General features: G+C 35.2%; 1 protein-coding gene across 9 annotated transcripts in view; it reads right to left on the reverse strand.

The window, feature by feature from the left end:
* Window positions 1-24,974, reverse strand: part of KCNMA1 (potassium calcium-activated channel subfamily M alpha 1) — a 532,021-nt gene that overhangs the window by 141,559 nt on the left and 365,488 nt on the right. For all 9 annotated transcript variants that reach the window (XM_075505159.1, XM_075505158.1, XM_075505166.1 and 6 more), the window contains 5 exons: window positions 16,813-16,923; window positions 14,781-14,886; window positions 13,279-13,361; window positions 10,883-10,952; window positions 8,944-9,099 (listed from right to left, as the gene is read on the reverse strand). In XM_075505159.1, coding sequence (XP_075361274.1) covers window positions 8,944-9,099; window positions 10,883-10,952; window positions 13,279-13,361; window positions 14,781-14,886; window positions 16,813-16,923 — 526 coding nt within the window. The remainder of the gene's footprint in view (window positions 1-8,943; window positions 9,100-10,882; window positions 10,953-13,278; window positions 13,362-14,780; window positions 14,887-16,812; window positions 16,924-24,974) is intronic.

The following is a 24,974-nucleotide window of genomic DNA, read 5'->3' on the forward strand; positions in this document are numbered from 1 at the left end:
CTATAGTTAAGTGCTCACCCTTAGTCAAGGACCAAGAAAGGACTGGAAAAATCCAAACTCATTCACAAAGCAGTGATCAAGCTTCGTAGATACTGGTTAGTGTTAAATTAACCTTCATGAAGTGATTGGAATGTTTAAGATATGTTCTGTTAGGATACCATGAAATGTTAATTAATGAATTTAAAGAATTGCTGATATTTGGGATGCCATAAAATGTTATTATAAGATAATGATAATAATGGACTAAAGATGATCTTTGCATTTTATCTCCAGCTGAACCATGACGTTTTCCCTGTGATTTCAAAGAGAGAGATGGTCACCTGCCTGGTATTTTTTGAAAGGCACTACCTGCTAGTCTGCTAGAAATGAAACAATTATTAAGAACCTCCAGTGTTCAATATTGCTTTCCTAATTCCTTGAGTCTTGCAGCTACCCTGAGTTTTAATAGCATAAGGTTCCACAGATAAACATAATCAGTTTCTCCAATAATCCACGTCAGTAAGGTATTCATTTCAAAACCATTTCTATGATTCAAAATCAATCTGTGATTTCAAATGATCAATCTATGATCAATCTATGATTTCAAAATCAATAATTTATTAAAGTGAGAAAAAATACTTTAGGGCTCACTGTGTTCTTGACTGATTTAAGCCTTTGTGATGATATTTTAAAGTCTGCTGCTGCAGTTAACCTCAAAAACTGAATCCCTAAACAAATCCAGTTCTTCATAATGTATGTTTATTTTCCTTTAAATACTTAACCATAACATGAGTGATTGTCATCCAGTCCATCTCTGGACTTACTGATACTTATCTACTACTTACCCATACTTATCTATACATTAAGAGTAAGTTGCCAAACTTAACTGTTAATGTAGAGATGAAAAAATCTGTCCCATATGCACTTACAAAATGGATGTTTCACATGTCAGTTGCCTGAAAACAATGGGGAATAGTTAAATGTTATGTAAACTTTATAGAAGCAAAAAGAGCTGAATTTGGGGTGAGTTTGGTTCAAGATGCTACTAATCAAGGTTACCACAAATGTCATTCAGTAAAACTATGACAGTTATATATCTGGTTAGTGAAATTTATACCTTGATTTTAGCCTACCTGAAAATATTGCTGTGCTTACAAAGATGACAACAACCTTGATTTTAACTTGAAAAACAAAGAAAAACCTACAGTAGTTTCAATTTTATGGTTACAAAGATAATTTTGTTACTGCAAATAATTACTGGTCTATCCTATTTCAGCTCCTGACAATCTGGATACTTGTATTGTCTACCTTTGTACAGTATGGACTAATACAGTTGAGACAAAGAGAATAGATTTCATTTCAGTGAAAAGTTTTCTTGGTAAAGCTTTGCTTGTTGGCCGAACAAACACATTCCAGCAGAAAGCATAAATCTATCTTTACTAAGTATTGTGGGTTCCAGGAAGCCAAATGTGCTAGTTTAGTTCTGATATCAGAGAGTGACACCAGGTTTGATCTCCTGTTCATCGTTACCTCTGTGAATAACTGCTAGTTTGAGAAGTTAGGAATTTAGATCATAGAATCACAGAATGGTTTGGGTTGGAAGGGACCTTTAGAGATCATCCAGTTCCAACCCTCCTGCCATGGGCAGAGGCATCTTTCACTAGATCAGGTTGCTCAAAGCTCCATCCATCCTGACCTTGAACACTTCCAGGGATGGGGCATGCCATCCCCAGATAAAACCTTTACTATTTACTGGAAAATACTGTCTTAGTAACAAAAATTGTGAATAATTAAGCAGTCAAATACCGCTTTGGAATGAGAGGATGTGTCTTTGTTGTAATTAAAGAAGAAGTTAATGCCACCCAATATCTAGAACAGAATAAAACGTAGCAGAAAAGCTTCAGTGAGGAACAACATGAGAACACCAGAAGGCATGAAGTACACAAACACAATAGCAGTGAACCACTTCAGTGCGGGAAGAATACCCAGCAAAAAACCTTGATATTATTGGGTCCTGCTATCATTTATTCTTTTCCTTTTTACCTCTTCTTATTTCTTGCATGTTATTTCCATTTTCACTTAGCCTCATCTGTAGGCCTTATATAAGGTATAACTGTTGAATGAAGACACAATAATTGATCAAGGACAATTCTATTCCCTTTTTTTAATTTGGACCTCCTCCTTTACTCATCAAATTTTGTACACCTCAAGCATATCACCAAGCAACGACAAAAGGCACTTCTACATGCCTTTCCTTACAGACAGCGAACATCTGTCTTTATGAAAGACCTTCCCCTGCATGATCCTAAGGAGAAGGCTTTGCAGATCATTCTGTCATTTTTATCGCTGAAGTTAAATGACTAACATACTTAAAGCTGATACTGGAGCAACATGAGTAAATGCAACATTCTAGAAAGATAACAGGACAGTACAATTAGCGGTTAATGCAGCAACAAGGAATCATTCGCTATCTTCTACTGGTGACCACACTATAAATTATTAAGAATAAGTACATAGCATTTTCTTTTGACTTTGATGTTAAATCATAGCAAAATGTTATCACAGGATACTGTGTTGGTACCAACAGTAAGAATTCATTTTTTTCTTCAGAGACCTTACAAACTCGAGAGGAAATTTTAAAAAATAGCAACAAAAATTTAAGTTATTGCAATCATGGCTAGGAAGAAAAGTAAAGAGAGTTTAGGTAACTGTTGGACCTCACGCAGAATGTGCCAACCAGCACAGTGACTTGAATCTATATCGCCCTCTCTAGGTGCTCTCTAGTACTGCAAGCATGTGATTATCTTCCCTTGACTATGTTACACCGCAATTCTGTCTCCTGGATAGTCATAAAACAAATTACCCATTGATTCAATAGCCTATATGAAGAATACCTGGAAAATGACATAGTGTATCCTAAGAGAATAAAACTAATTTTCCAATTTTCATCTGTATCTTTTTTTAAGTTGCAATGCTCCTCTGCTCTCCTCTATCTGTATATAGATACAATGTTGCAATCAGCAAATATATTTACATAATACAATCACTTGCTAGTGAGACCTGGTGACAGAGAGATGAAAAAAAGATGTACATCTTGCAAGCACAACCGTTAGTATTGTCAGGCAAAAACCTAAACCCTTAATACACCCAGTCCTACCCCTGGTAGTGTAATTATCAGGAGTCCCAGCTGATAGTCCCAACTGATCTACCTTGTTCATAGCATTTGCTTCTCAGTGTAATGACGTAAATATTTACATGAAAGAGATTGAGTATATCTGAACCTGATAATGCTATATAATCTCTTCTGTCAAGATCTAAGTCTCACTATCAGGACAGAGAACTCATGCTAGAGTTGTAGTGTGACCTAGGATCTTTTATTGCATTTTGCAAGGAAAACCAGGGAGACAATGGTGGGGTGTCTTTATATATATTAAAGAAGTGACATAATGAAAATTTCTTTATAGCACAATGAAATCAGCTGTAAAGTCTGCTCCCTAGCATTGAATAAGCTCAGCTCATCACTACCAAGGAAAGTGCACAAAACAGTACAAAGCCTTTGAGAATAATTTCAGATGTTTGGAAGAAGATCATCCATTTAATATTTTAGACACATATTTACTTTGATAAACAACCCTACCTAACCGAATAATAAAAGAACCCACAAATTTACAGTAAATTTACAGTAAATTAATGAGTTAATTCTATTCATTATCTCTCTAGAATAGCACTTGAACATTTTAGTTCTGTTATTAAAGTGATCTTGCTTTATTCTAATTGCCTAACTTTTTTTTGTTCAGCATACATGTCCCAGTACGCAGTACTTTGTCTAAGTGCATGCAATTCAGAAATTCTGAATGGTCTTCCCAAAATTATAAGGCTTATATAAAAAAACCCAAATAAAATGTTGTGTAAACAACATGAAAGTTGTTACCATTTCCTTTCTAAAACACATATAAAATTTTCTCTTCAAAGATGCCCAGAAGTCCATGTAGAGAAATGTTTTACAGAAAATGCCTAGAAAATAACATCTTCACTGAGGCAATTTTCTTGAGCCCTTTCCAAGCTGTTTTCATCTACTTCCATCTAACACAGGGACTCCTGCCTCCCTCTAGGCTCAGAACGCTTCCAGGGCTTCCTAACGTTTAATTTTAAAATTGTCTTCTCCACAGCATTGTGGATTTTTTTCTAACAACATAGATGAGAATAAAAAGAAAGTACACACAGAATATTCTTCATTGGTAGTTGAGAAGAAGTTGTACATTGAAAGCAATGTATTTTAAACATTTCCTCATGTTCACCTATAATGCCCTTTCAGTCCACCCAAATTGCTTGTGTGAATGTCTGGTTTTATTATGCCTTTAGATATGGATATCAAAATCTGACAGATAAGTACTTGGCTGAAAGCAGTTCATACATTCCTAGCAAAGAGTGAAGCTTCTTAAATTTACAGTCTTATAATTGAATTTCCTTAAGTATTATATATTATCAACTACCTCTTTACTCAATTCCATTGCCTGCTTAAATCAAAGCTAACAAGTATCCTTACTGGTACAAAAATTATACAATCTCAGCCAATTATTCCCACAGTTCTTTCCATATGCAAGAATATTTTTTAAAATTGGCATGAAAAGAGTATGCTTAATAAAACATCAAATATGCTAATTAAGATTAGCTCTAATTTCAAATGAGAGATATATGCACTTTTTCATTGTTCATACTAATGTAGAGTCTTGTAGTACGTCAAAGCAGAGAGAGTATTCTTGAAATATTATGACACCTAATTCTTCTTTAGATGCTGGCCTTGATGGGTTTGAACTCAAAGGCATCCAGGCTCTACTTTTAATACTTTCAAATTTACAGAACAGGGCAGTATTTCTATCCAATCATAATGCAAAAGATAGATTGGTGTTGATCTATTCAAATGATTGACTGAAAAATGCACTCCATGGTAGACTTCAGTCCGAGACAAATGCATCACTCTTATCACAAGGACTGATACTATTTGTAAATAGCTAACAGTTTTCAACCACAACAGTTTTAAATTCCTAGACTCGATTAAAAATATATTGAGGCAGACCTTTTAGAAAATAAATGTCTTTGGGAAAAAGCTACATTAATATTTGGTATAAATCCTATGAGGAGGATCAGGTAATCAGTTTATTATGCAGCCTCCTGAAGAACTTCACAGTAAGTTGAGAAGTGGCATTCCCTCCACACCCCCCTTTTAAAGTTCTCCTTTATTTGAAGAAATTCACTGTGCATACCCTAGTCTCATACTTTAAAACAGTCCAAGGCTGCCTAGGTGGCCAAAAATAAATAGCAAACCAGTTGGTGTGTTCCATCAGTGTAGGTAAGCACCCGACTGATGTAAATCTGTATGGCTTTATTATGTCTCTCTTTCAGCCTGGACTAGAAAGGAATGTAGTGGGAGAAGTGGGCATTGTGTATGTGTGGGTGTGAGCGACAGCTGCCAAAAGAGCCCACAGAACATTCCTGCTCTCAAAATAGCTTAGAGGAGAATTGAGACTGCTCTAGATCATTTTTCAGATCTGGAATGAGGTGTACCATCTTACCAATAGAGCAAGACAAAACTAATTCGTTTGTGGATTTGTGTTACACTCAAGAACCACATTCCACATTTTATTAATTTACACAACAATACTAACTCATATCGGCTTGCATGGTTGTATAAAGGGACAAAATTTGACCACCTCTGCCTTCTATTCTATTTACTTACTCTTTGCAATGTTTTTCATATGGATAGACTTCTGGTATACATTTGCTAATCCAAACAATACAAAAATTGCAGTACAGTATAGTATTTCCATCTTTTTCTGAGACTATGCAAGTAATAAAGAGTCCAAATTCTTTTATTAATACACCAATGATAACATTCTGTGCTATAAATAGAATGGACTATTGAAATAGTTTAGACGTGTAAAGTTGGTTTCGGTTTGGTTTTTTTTGTTTGTTTGTTTGTTGGGGTTTTTTTTGCTTAACATGTCATTTGTTGTGCAATCTATCTTTCTTCCTTTAAGTGTTTACAGAACCTTAATCTTTTTGAGCTGATTTTCTTTTTCTTCAGTTTGGTGCCAAAGAGAACATAAAAGATTCCATATGAGATTACATCGCTAAAACCAAAAGGAAAATATTAGGAACAAATATAATATTTTGAGGTTTCTTAGGTTTTTTTACCTCCAATACTGGGCAGACTGTTTACACAAATCATTTGCTGTAAAGTAACACATAATGAGTTAAATGTGTGCAGTGTCACCATCAATCATGTTCATTTGTGTTTGACTGACCAAACATTTATGGCACATTAAATCACTTTCTAATCACGTTATGAAGGAGGAGAAACAAACACACATTTCAAGCTTTCTTTAAAAAATACAGAAGTTTCAGTAAATTTTCCTGGCAATCTCCTAACTTGTGGGAGACTCCACTAATAATGTTCGCCCAAAGAATTTATGAAGGTCTGACAATACTTAAATTCAGTGCTCTAAATGAAAAGAGGTTGAAGTTCTTTTAGGGAATGGACATCTTTCTTTCCAATAGAGTCCTCTCTAACAATTCCAATCTATGTAGCTGCTCTCCTGCAATACACTGTTGATTCACAGCCACCACGGAGTAATAGTTTTCTCTTTCAAAAACAGTTTTAAGAGTGAGACAGCTTGGAGAAAGAACATCCTTTCAGCTAAATAAAGAAACAAACCCTTTGCTGTCGCCAATTGATTTGGTTTCTCATGAAGAAATATGTCTCAGTTCTTGTACGTTTATTTTGCTTTAGATTTTAATATACCCAGAGATCTTTGGAAATGACAATATACATTTTACTTGCCTGGACAATTAATTCTTAGTTAAGTAGCAGCCATCTTTTTAACCAGTACTAACAGAGTATTGCATTCTCCCAATGCACTATTTGATGGCATTTTTTTCTCTCAGTGCCATCTGAAGTAACACAAGTTAAGGCATGTCTGCATCCTATTCTGTTTCTAACTGTATATAATCACAGATACAAGAGCAAAACTGACATTGATAGCTTCCTCCAAATCAAAATCATTGCTATTTTTATACTCATTCTGTAGAGTCCTGTATACTCATAGAAATACTCAGATGTAATCTGAGTAGTGCCTTGCAAAGCTGAGCCTTCGGCTTAAAACTGTTCATCAGTGAGATACTCCAATCTGTCACTATACTGAAATTATTATAAGAATGTCTTATAAAATAAGAAAATATAGGATCGAAGGTGGGTAAGATAATGGCATAAGTGATTAGATATATTTTCTGGAAAGATGATGCCTTTACATTTGCAGTTTTTGACTTGTTTAAACATTTTAACTACAAATGCAGGCCATAAATGTGTCTGTGTCTAGTACAGTTCCCCCAGAGTCAGATATCTGTAAACTTTACCGCTTTCTGAATCTCTCAGTTTTCTCACTGCAAGTTTAAATTCAGTATTAAAATAACTTGTATTAAGACTGGGGCTTCTGAAGATACCCATATATTTGGATCTCCTTGAGAGAAAACTGATCCCTTTTGATTTTGGAAAGATAGAAGCTGAAGAAAAGTATCAGGCCTACTTCTGATTTCAAGAGCAAGTTCATAGAACAGGTTGCCTCAGTAATTTGGATACATTAGTGTGACTGTTACAAATGTTTGAGACTCCTGAGAGTCTTGGGTTACCATGCCAGACAAGAGCGAGGCAGACCAAAATGACCGGCAAGAAGAATGAAGTTCCTAAGAGATATAGTTTGCTTTTGGGATATAAGTAGAAAGGATTAATATCAACGTGACCATATGCTGATGAGTCATATACAGTCCCCAAAGTTTGGCTTTACTGAAGTAAAACAGCTTTTTTTTTTTCAGAACATGAATAAAGAATGCAAACATCGTAACTGCAGACAGTCAAGTGCAGAGCTCAGGCTTGTTTCCATGTTGAAAACTGGCTTTTTTTTGACTGTATGTAATAGTCTGGAATGTTTTTTACAGACAGGAGTCTTCTGTCTCCAATTTTTTGGAGGTCACCAAAGGACACCTTAATAAGAATTTCAGGACTTCTTATGAAGTAAATAAAGACTCACTGCCCTGCACTGATATGTGAACATGAGAACATACCTGGCTTTATAACTCCATGAGAACAGTCCTGGCTTTCTCACCTGAGGACATTAGGCTATTTTTTTTGCTTACTTGCACAACGGACTTGAAGTCGACCATGGCCTACCTTGCACTCCAGTGTTTCCCGTCCCATTAATAACACTCATGGTATTGGAAACTGACCGTCCCTAATGTTTGGAATCAGTGTCCCAGAAAGGCACAAGGAAAGAAGCACTGATTGCTGCAAGCACGGCCTTGGTCCAGTGAACTAGTACAGCTGCCATAGAAGTCTAGGAATAAGTGGGTTAAAATTTTGCCATGTAAGTCTGAAAGAGCTCTTTGACTGAGGAGAAAGAAATACACGAATCATGTTGTAGGAAGTTCAGGCTTCAGTTCCAACACCTGTTCCTTATTTACTCTCACAGTCAGAGGTCCACTAGCCATTTGATGTAAAAGACGAAAATGATCAGTCCTTTTTTCTGGACACTTTGTTGCTATATGGGACATATATAAATCATATTTTTGTTTTAGCAGCAGGGGCTTTTCTCACAGATAAACATGTGTTTTGTCTAAAACAAAGCAAAACACAAACCACCAGAAATATCTCCCTAGAAATGGATGATGCTTTGAACAATCATTAAAGGCCAAACACTTGCTGAATAAAAATAAAAACATAACTTGACAGAACCTGGCTCATTGCCCAATTTGCAGCAGAGAACTTTTTCATGTAAGTGTGCACTGGTTTTTTTTGTCTTACAAAATCTGTTAATGTGTTCCTATCTGTTTCATATTTGAGCCATGTTCTTTACTCAGCTCTCTGACAAAATGAATTGCAGACTAATACATTCTAATGAGACAAGACATTACCTTTATGAATGACCTCATAGAGAAGAGGTTGGCTAACATTGTTGAAAGGCCTGGTGCCAGGCAGCTCTGGGCTATGAAACCCAGCTTGAGCTCAGCAAGACAGATTGCATCATCCCCTTCTTTCCAGTTCCAGCTTGGGATATTTAGCAGATGAGCCTGGAAAGCAAACAAACAAACAAAAAAACCCCACTGGTGAAGAACCAGGAATACTTCCTCAAATACAGTAGAGTATTGAAAGAGAGAGCACTGAATGATTTCCTTTGTTATTGGCTTGACTTTTTCTGAGCAGGCAGAAGCACTCCAAGTATTTTAGAGTTGCTAAGTCTATGCTAAGAAATGTTCCAATCTTACCTATTGTAGACAAAATCTTACATTTCTCAAGCCGTATTCTGGCTGTGACATTCTGCCTCACACCTGAACGAACCACAGAATATTGTAAAGTTTTCATTCCCTTCTGTGTATTCCTTTTACAGCACTTTGAGCTACTCTCTAACTGATAAAGCACATACCTAATATACAGGAATCTAATATAACTTAGATTGCAACTTGTGTGAAGCTGCAACCTTTAGAAGACACTGTAATTTAATAAGGTATACAACATCTTCTGTCTTTTCTATTTCATTCCTTCTACCCTGAAGGATAGCACTTAGTGAAAATCTGAACTTTTTCCTAAGACTGCTAATTATAAGGATAGAATAAAGAAAACAGCTGATCAAGACAGACATCCAGTATTGACACTGGTCAGTTAGATAGGTATTAATATTGTTCAGTTATTGGCATAACTCTATCTGGTTCTCTCTTCCATCTGCCTTATAGAAATGCATAGACATAAGGAAACATAGAGGCCTTCACGCTTGTTTCCCTTCATAAGTTAATACTACAGTTCAGCGCTTTGATAAAAGCTATTCTTGAAGACACATTCATTGGAAATACAAAGGAAAAATACAGTATTTAAAAGATCTTCCCCTCTGAACATGTTTAAAGCAGAGAAACACCTTGCTTTTATTCTATAAAAAGACAGGCTCCTTCCATTCACGTACAGGAAGAGGACATCACAAGCAACAGTAATTGCTCTTGTTCTAGCCAAAGGTTACAGGTATAAGAAGTTGTTAGCAATCAAACCTTCTGAGTACCAGGATTACCGTATTTCATTGAATGAAGGTCTACCCAGCCAAGCTTTTTCTCCAACACTGAATAGTGGTTGATGCTTTTAGAAATAATAAAAGAAGTGGGTCACATATGAGTAGTCTGTCCTCTGATATATTCTTCCTAGTCCTGTTAATCAGCAGTTTATGGACTTCCTCACCTCAGGATTGAATGAATTGACTTCACTGTGTTTAAAGGCTAGGGATTTACCCTTTCCAAAGTGGATTTATAATTTTGATCTCCACAATATTTTCAGGAACAAATTCCACAACTAAATTATGTTTTATATGAAAAAACACTTACTTATATTTATTTTGTACCTGCTACTTTACAATTTCAGGTCTACATTGTCATGCAAGAAACACAAAATCACGACAAATCTCCAATAAGACAATAATTCTATGCTTTTTTTTTTTAAGTATCCACAAAGAACTGACTTCAGATGACTTGCCAAGAGGCCACCAATTCATCTTGGATAGCTCTAGTGTAATAACATGAGCAAAACTTACAGAAGCTGAGTGGTTAAAAGCTCATCTGGAACCAATAGCAACTATGGACATTGCAGTTTGAGAATTAGACCCTAGGCAATTAATAAATGTCAGAGCATTTTGATAAGGTCCCTTGCATATATAAATAAAACTGAATTACCTTGTAACTGGATTACATGACAAGGCTTATTAGGATGTTTTTGTTTGGAAAGAAAAATACTATTAGTGGAATAGAAAAATTGTGTATGAGTGAATGCAATCTAGAAAAAAACTCTGGGGAGAGACACTGTTGGTTGCCATGTTACCTTATTGTGATACTGCAACATCTGAGTGATAATTCTTATCTTCGGATGATAATTCTTTATTGAAATAACTCTAAAAAATAAAAGAAAAAAACAAAATAACTTTTAGCTGGTGGGATATTTGGATAATGTATCCCAATACCTTTAGTTTACTGTGTTGTCAAGTCCTACAATTCAAACTGTACCCTCATTCATCTGTCTGTAAAGCATACTGATTGAAGTTAGTCCTATGCAATATTTACATCTAGTCAAATTCAGTTAATAACCATCAGCTAATACTAGAGAACATCAAGCTTCAGCAATTATTCAGTTGAAGGATTTACTCTTACGGAATTTGCAGAAAGAGAGACTTGTTTTAGCAGCTCTGTTCAGACACTGTACTCATTCTCTTAAGCAAATAATACGCTTACAATTATTATGTCATCTTCAGTGATTATCTTCATGTCTTTGAATCAACATAATTGATCAAGTTTTCCAATGATAAATGTCTGAAAAGAATCGCTTCCTTTCTGCCCCACCACATATTATTTACAGTTGCTAGACATTCATCATATTTAAACATCTTGAATAATGATTTTGTTTGACATAAATCCACATGCAAATTCATCTTAATTTTTATGGATTATTCCAAAAATAATTCAATATTTCATTATTGAAACTGATATTTGAACTCTGAATTTATGAAATATGGGCTACTTCCATAATCTGCAGCTTGACTGCATTCTTAATTATTTAATGAGCCTAAGATATACTCAACTGTATACAGATTAAAAGTGGCTGGAAATAAAACTGTTTGAAAAATGAGTGGATTGATAACATGTTATGAAGAGATGAACATACAATTTAAAAATTAAAAAAGAATTGAGCAAAATTAGAGAGAAACAGGCCAAAAAAGTCAGTTCTGTATATACAAACAAAAGGTAGAAAAAGAAGATAAAACAATCAAAACAAAAGATAATCTGAATTATTATGGAATCACCAGTCTCATAAGACTCTGAATGCCATAACTATTTACATTGGTGTTTTGTAGGAAGCAATGCTGGTCTGGCTTGCGCTTTGAAGCATATCAAAGCTAGATCATGAAACAGATTAAAAAAAGTTGTATGCATGATTTTAATTTATGTTATCTTTTGGAAGGAGAAAACAAGTCATCCTTCTAATTTTCTATTTCTTACAGAATTATTTAATTAAACATTCAATTTTGTTGAATTAAATTCATTTAAATGTGAGAAAACACAAGAGAATTCCACTCTCAAAATAATACTTTTGGCATTTTATTACATTAAATGTATTAAATCTATTAAGAATGCACTAATCTGCAACTGGAAGATTTTTAATGTATTTATGCAATTAATGTCAAAATAAAGTTTCTTGCACTGAAACTCAAAAGCATGTTTGGAAAATGAAATTAGGCATATTTAAGCCCTGCACCTTCCACAGACAGCCAGATCTCTTGCACCCAGTGAACTTCTTCCGGAGGAGTAATTTTATTAATTTTTTTTTTATTTCTCCCCTTCCTTCAATTCACAGCAAGCAAACATCTGACAGGCCAGTAAAATTGGTTCATAACACTGCCCAATTCTGTGTTAGAGAATTTTTAACAAATCATTGACATTTTAATTTTAAAAAGGAGAGACTGGTCTCATTAAAACTAGGGTCATATGAACAAAACACGAAAAATGGAATGGCTTAGCTTTTTTGTAACTCTAGCTGCCATCTACTGACTGACTATTTCATCTTCCTTCAGAGAACATGAGAAAGAAAGCAGGAAAAGATCTGATGATCCTTAATGTGGTAAGTGCCTTGTAAATCAAAACAAGCAATGTTTGGTCTTCAGTGTAAAAAAGGAGGATGGAGGTAGGAGACCACTGTATTGTTACCATCATAAAGTGTATACCTTGTTTTCCCCCAAGCAGCGTAATTACTTGTAGAAGCAGATACACAAAGGAGCAATGAGGTATGAAGTGACTAAGGGTCCTCCTGTCCCATCGTTAACACCAGCCCATGCAGTACATGCACTCAGGTAACATACTGTTGCAACAACATAACTGCGTTCCTTTTCCTCTCATTTCTGTTGGGACTGTGTTCAGCTACGAATACTTGAACCCTAGGTCCTGAAAACTGACTAACAGTACCAAAGCTTGTGCTCCAAGAGTCTCTTCTGACACACTCTTTCTAAAGCAGCTAAATTAAAACAGTTTAGGCAGGAATTTAGGGTATCCTCATCTCTGAACTTTTGAGACAATCTTGTAATTTGTCCCCTAAAAAAAAATCCTGCAATGTTCTTCAAGTACAACAGATCCGCAATAAAGCTGTGTGTGGCTATAGCCTATCTAGACACCCGAGGTTAGCTAATTGGAGTTAAGAACCAAAAACCTATTAAAAATTGATGAGTTTACCTCATAATATTGGAGGCATCTTCAGCATCTGGGTCAGCGCAGTATTTATTGGCAAGGATTAGGCACGCATCTGCTGACTCTATCTGAGACACCAAAGAAAAAGCAAACATAAATAGCAACCTCTCTTTCCAGCTCTTCTTTCATCACAAAGTATTAGGGAATCCAACATGGCCATCATGAGTGTGAATGTCAGTTCTTAATACTGCTAATCAGAAACGTTACAAGGCTAACGTGAGTTAATGTGAATGATGATAACAGCTCTCATACACACATAACAATTTCTTGAAACTTGCTTATGATGCTCAGACCAGGTCAGTAGTTCAATTATTGACTCTTACGTTGTATCAGCTGAGGCATGAAGGTGTTAACGGACGTACCTTTTGTAACCAGATACTGAAATTTAGACCCCTAAATCCACAGGAAGTTCCTGTTATATCAGTACAGTGCTCCCACAAGTCCTGCAGCTTTGTTTGGGAATTTAAGTACCTTCGTATTAGAGACAGGAAGAGGCAGCTGAACTTACAATTTAGAATCTGAGCACCAGTTTTAGAAAGCATGAGGAGGAGAACTGATCGGTTCACAGGACCTCTATGTTCACACAAACCTTAGTTCTATTTAACTCAAAGCAGATGACAAAAGCATTTTTCAGTGTATACAACCAAATACCAACACAAAGAAGGGTAGAATACAGAACACAAAATACCAACACACAATTTTATGGTCATACTTAGAACATTTTGTTCTGATGAACTGAAACAGTGTGTGTTGGGCTACAACAAGTTAAGCAACTTCTGCAGCCAAAATGGACAAAAGACGTAACTAATACTCCAGAAAGTGTTAACATTGCACTAAAATATTCGTGGCTTAAGTAGCCGGTTTACATTCCATTAAAAAAAAAAAGAAAGAAAAAGAAAAAGAAACATAAAAGAGTTAATGCTGTATCTGACAGCTTGCCATCTTTTTTTTTTCATTTAAGCTTCATGCTTTGCTTTAAGAGTACAAAATAATTTACCATAGAGAATTCTAGACAATAAAACCATCTCATTTTAGCTACCAAAAATCTTAAATTGTATTTTTTTTTCCAGGATTCTAGACAATAGAAAAAGGGTTTGACAGGTGAAAAATTATTTTCTAATCGTTCTGATGAAGGTAAGACAATAGCATTTTAAGCAATTACTGTAAGACAATGTTCTATTATATCAAACATTAATGTAAAATAGACTCTTGAACTAAACCCCAGTGAAAAATTCATAAAGAGTTCAATGGAATGGCAGACAATGTATCTTAAGTCACAGTGTTACTGTAGGTTTGAAGATCTAAAGATACAGGGAAAACAAGGTTTATAAGGTTAGATGTTATTATTTGTTAGGCAAGCTAATAAAGATGGAAAAACAATCTATTGAGGTTACATGAAGATGAGCTTTACTGTTTTTTTCCAAGTAATGCCACGAATACTTTAAAACAAGTCAATTAGCAGGAGAACAGAACAACAGAGCTGTTACCTTAACTCTCGCCAGGTCATGGGGATTAAGGACTGAACCCTGATAAAATTCCACCTGAGTGAAGTGTCGTTTAAAAAGAGCTTCCAGCTCAAGGTTAGGGGAGATACTGCATTGGGAAGAGGAAGAAAACACAAGAGCAAATGAGAAGTCAGGTTCCATAACTGCCCCATTTCCTTCATTTATAAACTAACCCATTTATTTATTTTAGGTATTCAGACTTCTGCTGATGCTTTTCCTGTGGTGTGGAAACGGTGTGCAGTACTTAAAAGACAAATACTATACTGCTTTCACTTCCTTACTTCTGTCTACAGAGCTTCTGGCCCACTTCATTGTGCTACTCTGCACGGTCATCATTTGTCAGTTTCTCACAGATGCGAATCCAGAAGAATCGATGCAAACATTTGAAAACATGCTCACACAGCATTCTCCACAGAAATTGTCTAGTAAGACAATCACCCTCTGCATGTCCCCACCTTTCTCAAAACAGCTGATTGCATCAAATAGAAGAGCTTAACACAAAATCACTAAAAGCTGGAAAGAGAACCCCATAGGGACCCTGTGGCCTGTATGAGCTACAATTAAAACAAACATAATTATGCTGTGACTTTCTGTCTCATTTCATTTTGCCATCAACAAAAAAAAATTAAATGGATCACAAGCTATTATATAATGTGGCACCAGCCTTGCAAGTACCTTTTCTGATGCCAGTCATTAAAACAGAAGGGATTTAATAGCTACATAGTAAGTGCATGAGATCTTTGTCATGCTGGAATGCTAAATATAGTAAGAAAATAAAACAGATACATGCAAACACTTGTCTGTGAAGGTAGGAAAGAAAGCAGGCACAAACAAGTAGCCAGGTGCTAAACTCCCTTCATGTACATATACAGTTTCCCGATTCCTATCACCATGTATTTTCACTGTGGAAGTCTGCATCTCTGCTTTCCTCTGCCAGTCAATTCTTATTATTACTTAGAGAGGGGAAACAAGCAAGCAAACAATGCAGTTACTTGACGATATCATCTTTAGTTCAGTTTGAAAGGACTAGATAAACAAATTGTGTAAGTTCTGCCGATGCTTAGTTTTTCAGCTTCCTTTGTTGAATCATCATAAAGATTCTTTAACTTTTTAATCTTTTTCTTTGACAAGAAGAAAAGCGCAGAACTTGCTGCTAAATGCAAAAATATTACTCATTCATAGCTTCCAACACTTCTAAACAGATGCCATTTCGGAGCAGAAAAGACCTTTCATGCTGTCTCTCTCTCTCTAGCACATGGCTATTCCTAGCAGCTTCTCCCATAGGCATGCCTATTCGGTGCTGTATTACATGTAATGCAGAGCCTGCAACAAACAGCAACCCCCTTAAGACACCTTTCCAAATCCCACATCAGAAAAATGCAAGAGATTATGTGTGTGTAGGTATGTATAGACGGGTAAAAGAGCAGTACTAGTTATCACCATGACAAGAATTTATTTTCTATCTTCACTATAGCTGTATAGTAATGTATCACATTTATAGTAAAACTACATCTGCACCTACATCCTTCTTTTTATTAACAGTTTGCAATATGAAATAAACATTTTTTCCTAGTGAAATCAAAGGTGAAAATGTGTTTTCAGATAGCATAAGTTCATATGACATACAGTATTTTTCACTGATTTTACCAATTTCGGTAGTTTCACTAGAAATATTTGCCACTAAAGAAAATTCTCACTTCTATTTATTAGTATTTCAATATTTATTATTTCATAATTCCATTCCCACTTCAACTATGTGTTTAGCTATCTACCTCACAATTGACGCGATTAGGTCTGAAGCCTGCTTGAAACACCTATATACTTAGCAATGGGTTATAAAACAATTGTAGAAAACAACTTTTTTCAAAATACATTGTTAACAAAAGTAATTGCAAACATTAATTGTATGGTTATTTGGAGCTTGAAAGATCCCCTATCTTCCCAAAAAAAGATACGGCCTAATTTAATGAGTTTTAGTAACAGATTATAAAACTAATCTTGAAAGATTACTCACTTATGCAGAAAGACGATTTCTACGTTGACATCATCCCTATCCTTGTGCAGGAAGTCCTTCAGGAAGTTGGACACACTTTCAAGTGTTATGTGACCACAGACAACTATGTGCCTGTTACAGAAAAATCAGCGTTAATCTTGCAAAGAAGATAAAACAAGCAAGCAAGAAAACAAAGAAGAAAATTATAATTTATTGGCCAAAAAAGAGTATTAGTCTCTTCCTTGATGTTTCTCTAGATCCTATTCCATGACGTCAGAGAAGGAAAACATCAGTTCCAAACGGTGCTTTGCAATTGCAAATACACATACACTCTCACTTGCAAAGACTACTATTAATGAACCATTTGGCCAAGTTGTATTACACATTTAACAATAAGTGGCATCATTTATACATATCTTTATACACTGTATTAATCAGTCCCTTTCAAAGTCATATTTCTTTATTTTACACATCTTTCTTCACGTCTTTCCTCGTCTACTGAGATTTACTGTTTACATTTTTGGTTTATGACATAATGAGACAGCAAATCTCCCTAAAATGATTCAATATTTTTCCATGGTTGAAAGCAGACACTTATGCCAATGAAGGCAGTGCAAAGCTCGCCAATTATAGGCCATAAGCAGTAAAAAAGAAATCTTTTTCCTACCATAACTCCTACAAGGAGAGTACTTTACAATAAGATATCATTATTTATGCACCATTGCAATAGATTGCTTAGAAAATCAAAGTTTGCACAGACCGTGATGTCACAAAGGTTTCTACTGCTCCACATTTCCATTAATAGATGTATCTGACCATGTAAGATGGAAGCACACTATATACCTACATACACATTCTTGAATTCTACATCTTAAATTCTGAGAGGCTGAAGAAAAGGCCTAGGAAATTGCACTCTTCCTGACTTAAGGGATCTTTGCTCCTTTATTATTGTAAAGCACAGTCTAAACATTTGTGATTAGAATATCCTGCATCATCTTGCAATTTCCTTCATGGAATAAACTCAACCCCAGCTTCCATTACTGTCATGGGTTTATGACAGATGGTGATTTTGATATACCTATTGCTAACACTTCCAATTACCACATTGCTCACAGAGGTCAGGAAGAGGGACAAGGCGGTATAGATACAATTGCTGAACTAACAGAAAGTCAACTTCATTACAGTCATATAGTCTATGCACAAATGCTACAAACACACAATTTCACAAACTTATTTGGCAGTTGAACTGCCAAATGTGAAGCAAAGTAATTCCAAGGGTAAGAAGTAGACTGTCCAAGTCTCACCTACTTCATAATTGTTCTGTGGAAAACTCAATAACGTAGAAACCTCATTAGCTGGAAACAACAACAAATAGGTGGCAGCAATGATTACTTATGTAATGGGCTATAATAGGATTCTGTTCTTGCTTCATAGTTTGATCCTTGATGAAATGTGTGTGAAAAGTGCATAGAACTTATTGGAAAAGGGATAATTATGCAGAATAAAAAATAAATCAGTAATACGCATCATGCAAGTGAATATCACCATCATGTACTGTTACTTTTGCAGTGGTTCAGATGGTCACTAGAAAAGCAAAACACAATAAACTATTGTACCAGTCCAGCACACCTTATAATATTGTTCTACTATTACCACTTTTTTAAATAGCGTAGCACGGAGTTTTAAAGCTTTATGTAGATATACGATAAACACTCCTTGCATGAGTTCTTAGTGACATCACCAGGACTCAGATGCAATTTTAGAAATAGCAGCAGTCAAAAACTTCAATGGTTTCTTTCTTTTTAACGGGCAAGGAATATATGTTTATATGAGACTCTAATCCTGCTGGTTTGTATTTAACATAGGACTCAATACTATGAACTTCTATTGCTGAACTAGCTTTCCAGAGTGTCTGCTTTAGCTTCAGTAAGATTTTGCTCAATTTTAACCTAAGTTTCTGGTGCAGTAGATGTACAGAGCACCGAGTTCTCAGACTGTAAACACTTAAAAACACAAAAATCCCTGTGTTAAAGCTTTCCTGTTTTATGAAGTGGTAAGCACAATATCAGAAAACAAGACATAAAATATATGAGCTCATCCTTTTTTGGTGCAAGGTGTCCTTAAGAGGTTTCCTCTGGGATCTTTGCAGCTTGGCAGAATTTGCAGCAGCCTCTGTACTGGATAAAACCATGCCTATATTCCCCCCTTCAGACGCACTCTTCCTCAGTTTCCCAAGTGGTCAATTGCCTGAGCTGCCAGCACTGTGTGCATGTGTTATTGCACTCACAGTTAGGTCAGGATAACAACCTTCAACACAGAAGGGTAAAATATGATCTCAAGCACTAAGCTTCACTCCCCACCAAATGGATGAATCTCCATCTAATATATCAATGTAAATGGAAAACCTCAAGAAAGTTCAGATTCTGAAGAGATGTTTAAAACCTGAGTAGTTTACTAGATCTAAATTCTGAACAGACTGTGTTTGATACACTACATTACACTAACATATTGGGAAGTTCTAGCTGTCTAGTGGTATTCAGCACTTTTCCTGAGTGTAAACCCATCTAGCATCAAAAAACTGCAAAGGCCCAAGAAAATGATAAATAGCAGCTAAAAATATTCATTTGGATTCCTTATACTGTCTGTGCACATTTTCTAAGATGACTAATTTTAAACTATGGGTATTATTTTCTTCAAATGTTTCCATCTATTACTAATTGAGAAATTGAACTTTGCATTTGCATAGTTGATGCAGAATAGAAATAATTCCTTTTTGTAGGCAACTGCTTTGTACAGATCCTGCGCTGTTAGCTTTAGCAGGGTCTCTTCCTGAATGCTCTTGTGCTACACTGCATTCCTGTGCAGAAAATTTACTTCCTTCCTGGGAGATTTCACTTCATACGGGTTCTTTTCTGTCATTAATTAGAGTCCACATTTTAAAAATATGGGTAAGCTGAAGAGACGAACTACAAGCCAGATAGAGTGTGCAACCCAAATGACTCTATTACGGAATAAATTTTCATAGGATCATAAGATCACAAGATAATTCAGGTTGGAAAAGACCTCCAGAGGTTACCTACTCCAAAAACCTCCCGCTAAAAGCAGATGCATTTGGTACAATAATTCAATCCTGTTATAATTCTTATTCAGTAGGGTTTCACAGCAATCTGCTCCAGTGAAAATAAAACATTTGGATGTCAAATACTCTTTCATTTGGGCATCAGGACTAATTCTTTTGGAAGTGTCAGAAGGCATCTGCACCATGGTTTCATTTTAGCAGTCTGATTTGGGGCTGGACATGATCTATTCTTCTCTTCTTTGCTGTTCTTATATAGTGCAAGACAGTGTCCTGAGCAGTGATTGCAACAAAACCTCCTGTTTTTCAAACAATATTTTCTGATGAGATACTTGCATTAATTTTTGGTTGAAAACTCCCACCAAAAAATCTCCTTTTAACATAAATTATATTTTTGCTTAGAAGTAGAAGAAATTGAAAACAGATTTCCTACTTGCCCAGAGAGAGTTATTAGGTACATTATTTAAGAAAACTTGGCGAGCTTATATTGTTCCAATCTGTCCTGTATATGATTTGAAGATTTATAACTTCCTCTGTTCCAATAACCATTCCCTTTCCCATGTACCACCCATTTTTTTCCACACACTGAGAGTTTAAGTAAAGCCAACATACTGGATATCTTTTGCTTTCAGCTAGAGTTGGTTGGTAAGAAAATACTGTGTTAATAATTTTGGGTCAACAGAAATGTCTAACCTCTGCATTAAGCTTTTGTCTGTGAAAGACCTCAAGAGTAACACAGTATTCAGCTAAATTATTATGATTTCCAATTTTTTTTTCTTTAAAAACCAAATTTAGAAATTCCCTTACAATACTGCAAAGCACGATTCAGGAATTTAGACATTTTTATTGCTGATAAATATTCAGGAGGACTAAGGTTTCTGTTAAGTAATAATTGTCATTGGTAACGTATCAGAGGTGAAACCAGTTTAACAGACCAATGGGAATCCACATTACATGATTGTGATGCTGCAAAAAGAATATTTTACAGAGAATCAAAAGCTTATCAGGAGCCATATTGTATCAACCAATAAAGCCAGACTAATCCATTCTCTCCCATATGTACTTATCATTCTCAAAATTAATTACAGTGACCAAATATGAAAAATTAGTACAGTTCTACATAGTTGATTTCAACTGTTTCTACACAGTTGAAATTCTCTACAGTACCTAATTTTTTTCCAATCATGTATTGACATAATGATACATTTGCTAAAAATACGCTAGCTTCTTATACAGTAAACAAAAATGGTGATAAAAGGTCCAAAGCTACCACAGATACAAACAGTTTCAGGAAGAAAAAAATGAAATAAGCAACAGCTAAAACATCTAGAATACTGACATGAGGTAATTGAGAGCATACACTTAATCCATGTAAATAGGACTGTAAATGAAAACAGATCCACTGTGAATAGGATTCTTCGAAAAGGATCTTTGCATGGTTCTTCCTAACAGAGGAAACAATACGAAAGGCAAATATTTTGCCTGTTTATTTTGAAAGAAATTATATCCATTTTATTGGAACAAGTATAAAGAACTTGAAAAAACTCACTCTAACTAGTCTGTCATAATAAATCAAAGATAATAAATACAAAATTCTATTCAGCATTCAGTTGAATACATGGTGTTCACTTGTCAAGTAACTAAATGAAGTGTGGCGCATATTGATCTAGATGTCTCTATAAAACTATAATATTTATATCAAATACACATGCTCAAAACTCTCTATGGTCTTTCTGCTTAGTGTTCTCATCATGCCTTCATCTATTGACCATCTAAATTCTTTCTTTGTATACCAGTAGCAGGCTGCTGTGGTTGAAGTAAACAGGTTCTTGTGAAGTCTAACTGGTTTTCCTCAACAAAGGATGGGTCTCAGTCACTTTTTCTTATTAAGAAAAGTCAATAAATGTCAACAGAGACTGTACATGTGGTCTTCTTGTTTATCTATTAGTGGTATGCATTCTTTAAATATACCAGTTTACAATACATTTCTAGCTGCTTATGCTTTTTATGATTTACCTAACTCAAGATTCTATTAATTCAGTTCAATTAAGTGAAAACTTTATGCATGTGCTTGTGTGTGTGTCTCATTCAGTTAAACACATGCCTTATTTTAATATAAACTCCCCTCTCAGATTAATACAGATAAAGTAATAGGTGCTGCACAGTCATGATTTCATGTTTTTCTCTTTTTTCACAGAAGACTTGAACCCAAGGATGATCCTCTAAGGACTACTTATTTAGCTAATGCATAGAGTGAGCCAGAACAATATGTTGCAATATTTTAAGCATAAAAAACCAACTTGCCTATGTATTGCATATATGACAAAAAGCAAAGACTGAGAACAACTCATCTAGAACGGACACTTCTGGACCAAAAAAAAGACATGCCAGGTTGGTTTTTAAAAAATAACTCTAGCAGGTATGAAACTAAAAAATGTTACTCCCAGACTTGCCTTTTTGCATTAGTCATTCATATCTGCGAAGACAGAGCACAAAATACTCTGAAATCAAGACATGATTTTTTTCAAAAAATCAACTGTAAACTATTTTCTCACTCTGATTCTCAAATCAGGCTCTAGAAATCTTCTAGTACAAAGGAGACAAGTCAAAAATATTGAAGGATATAGCAAATTGTCTGTCAAGTGTGTAACATCCCAGCACCTTTATTTTAACATTTTTTCTCCTTCAGCTGTTTGTTAGAAAGTAGATTTTCATTATTCTCTTTACTCCTGAAGGACTAAAAATTTCAAAAGTGTTGAAGTTACTGAGAAGCCAAAACCACTGACTTTCAAATATGTATCAACATTAAATATATAAAAGAATATGACTACACTGTGGAGATGTGATTGCAGTATGTGAGAACATGTCTGAGGTACATTTAATTTCTGTAAATTTGACCTGATAGGTTCAGCTGCCAACTATTTAGGAACCAGAGTGAACTCGTGCAGCCCGTACTGAAGCTGCTGTGATTAATATCTGTTCTTTCCAACAGGTTCCACGGTCTTTGGAATCTCTCTTATGTTGTAAGTAAAGAAAAGGAATTCGTTAATACCAGAAAACACTCAAAGAGCTACATTCAGTATATGGTATACAGTACAGGACAGTAGAACAGCACTGGATCATACATCAGATTAACATAAATGGGAAATCATTAATGTCAGGCATTTGAAAGTTACCTGTGATGCAGATATTAATTTACTTTGCGATCAATATAAGTATGTAAAATTAAGAATCAAGAAGGAATAATATCAAATTCTGTTAAACATAAAATTGGTAATGTGTGACAAACATACAGTCACACACAAGACCCTAATTAGTTGTGAATTATTACAGCTATGAAACTATATCGAGTGCACTTACACAAATCCAGGTTTCAGTATTGCACCATGAATATCAGTGGCGTGTCACTGGCAATCTTTGAATATTAGAAATTGTTTCTGAAGCGCATAGAAATAGTACAGAGGAATTCACTTACACAGGTCCTCAAATATTTTATGCCCATCTAAGTGCGATTTCTACTAGAGAACAGGCTGACAGAGTGCGTTTCAGATTCTTTAATCCTGGATAAATAGCACGCTCCTTTGTTTAAACTGCATATTAGAGTTTCCATCTAAGTCTGTTTGCAGTACCATGCTATCATAAGTGATTCGCTGTGAGCTGCTTTGTTTATTTCAACTTCCTTTCTCAGTTACAGCTAAATGAGTTTATCTTACATCTTTATGATCTAAGGAATTGTGGAATGCTTGTCTATAAAGCAAGTTAAGAAATAAAAGTTAATATTCGTTGCTTGATGCATACCTCTGAAACCGCAATAATAAGAAGAAAGCACAGTGATTTGTTTCTTCCAGGGTCTGGATTAGTTTAAGAGGCTTCCACTCTAGATTTAAGTAAAGGATGAATATTCATCCTTTCATTCAGTCTTGATGGTAATATTATCTAGACTATTTCTGCTTTCATAAAAAATACCACAACATTTAGACACAACACAGCTATATCATCATAAGAAATGAGTTAATAATTTAGTACGAATAGAAGTAAAACCTGCTAAATGCTATGGCACGCACAAGGAGTCCATGCTAGAAAGCCTACAGTAAAATGCAGGAGTAAACCACATCTCTAGCATTAGCATCTCAGTTGCAAACAGACCTTAATATACTATTCTAATCCTTCCAGACCCTGGACTTCCTTCTTGTATTATTCTGTTCAGCAGATATCACACACCCAAGATGCTCTGTTATTACTTTTGAAATCAATTGAAAATATTTTCCCTTAAATAAATTACTTTCTATGTTCCCATCATTACTCATTTTCAAATTGCTTTATGCATTTTTAAATGCCCAATGAGTCAAAAAATAATTAAATCCTTTGTAAGCAATGCCGGCGTTAGCAAAGGCTTTAAGATTTTTGAGCATTTGATTCATGACCAGAGCCAATGCATTTCTTTCCATAGAAATCACCGCAAAATGTCATGACTAATTTTCTGCAACAGAACCTGAGTGAAAACAAAAACTCATAATTCACTAAAACTTGCTCATCAGTTCACCACTTCTGCCATCTCACGTTGCACTCCCTGAAATGTCCACACTTAAAGTCATAGCCTGTATATTTTGTAGAATATGGTAGATCAGCAGATTTATAAACAAGATTCAGTCTTTCTTGGGTCAAAATTTGAACAGCAACAACTGCTATTTTGAGGCCAAACTCAAAAGTTTTTTAAAGTTTAGGCAGAGAGAAGGAAAAGTTGAAATTTTTACAATTTTAACTAGAAACATAAAATTAGTGCTGTTATTGTAGGAATGGAACACGATTTGAGACCTAGAATACACTTTTTTTTAAGTCATGATATTGTTACATGTCACTTCCCACATTTCTTTTCTTGCTTTCATAAGAATGGATATAGTTTAATAAGCATGCAAAATTGAAAAAAAAAAAAAGTTTGTCCTATTAGTTGTATCTGTCAATCTATTTAACACTCATCAGATTTTCTTTATCACTAAGTGAGACTTCATTTGAAACAGGGGGATTAGAAGAATGGCTAGCAGATGGGAAATAGAGACACCCCTGGGGATCATAATGCAATCCATGTCACATTCTCTTATTACATTCT

The sequence above is a fragment of the Mycteria americana genome, chromosome 6 (genome assembly GCF_035582795.1).
Source record: "Mycteria americana isolate JAX WOST 10 ecotype Jacksonville Zoo and Gardens chromosome 6, USCA_MyAme_1.0, whole genome shotgun sequence".
In the NCBI taxonomy this organism is placed as follows: domain Eukaryota; kingdom Metazoa; phylum Chordata; class Aves; order Ciconiiformes; family Ciconiidae; genus Mycteria; species Mycteria americana.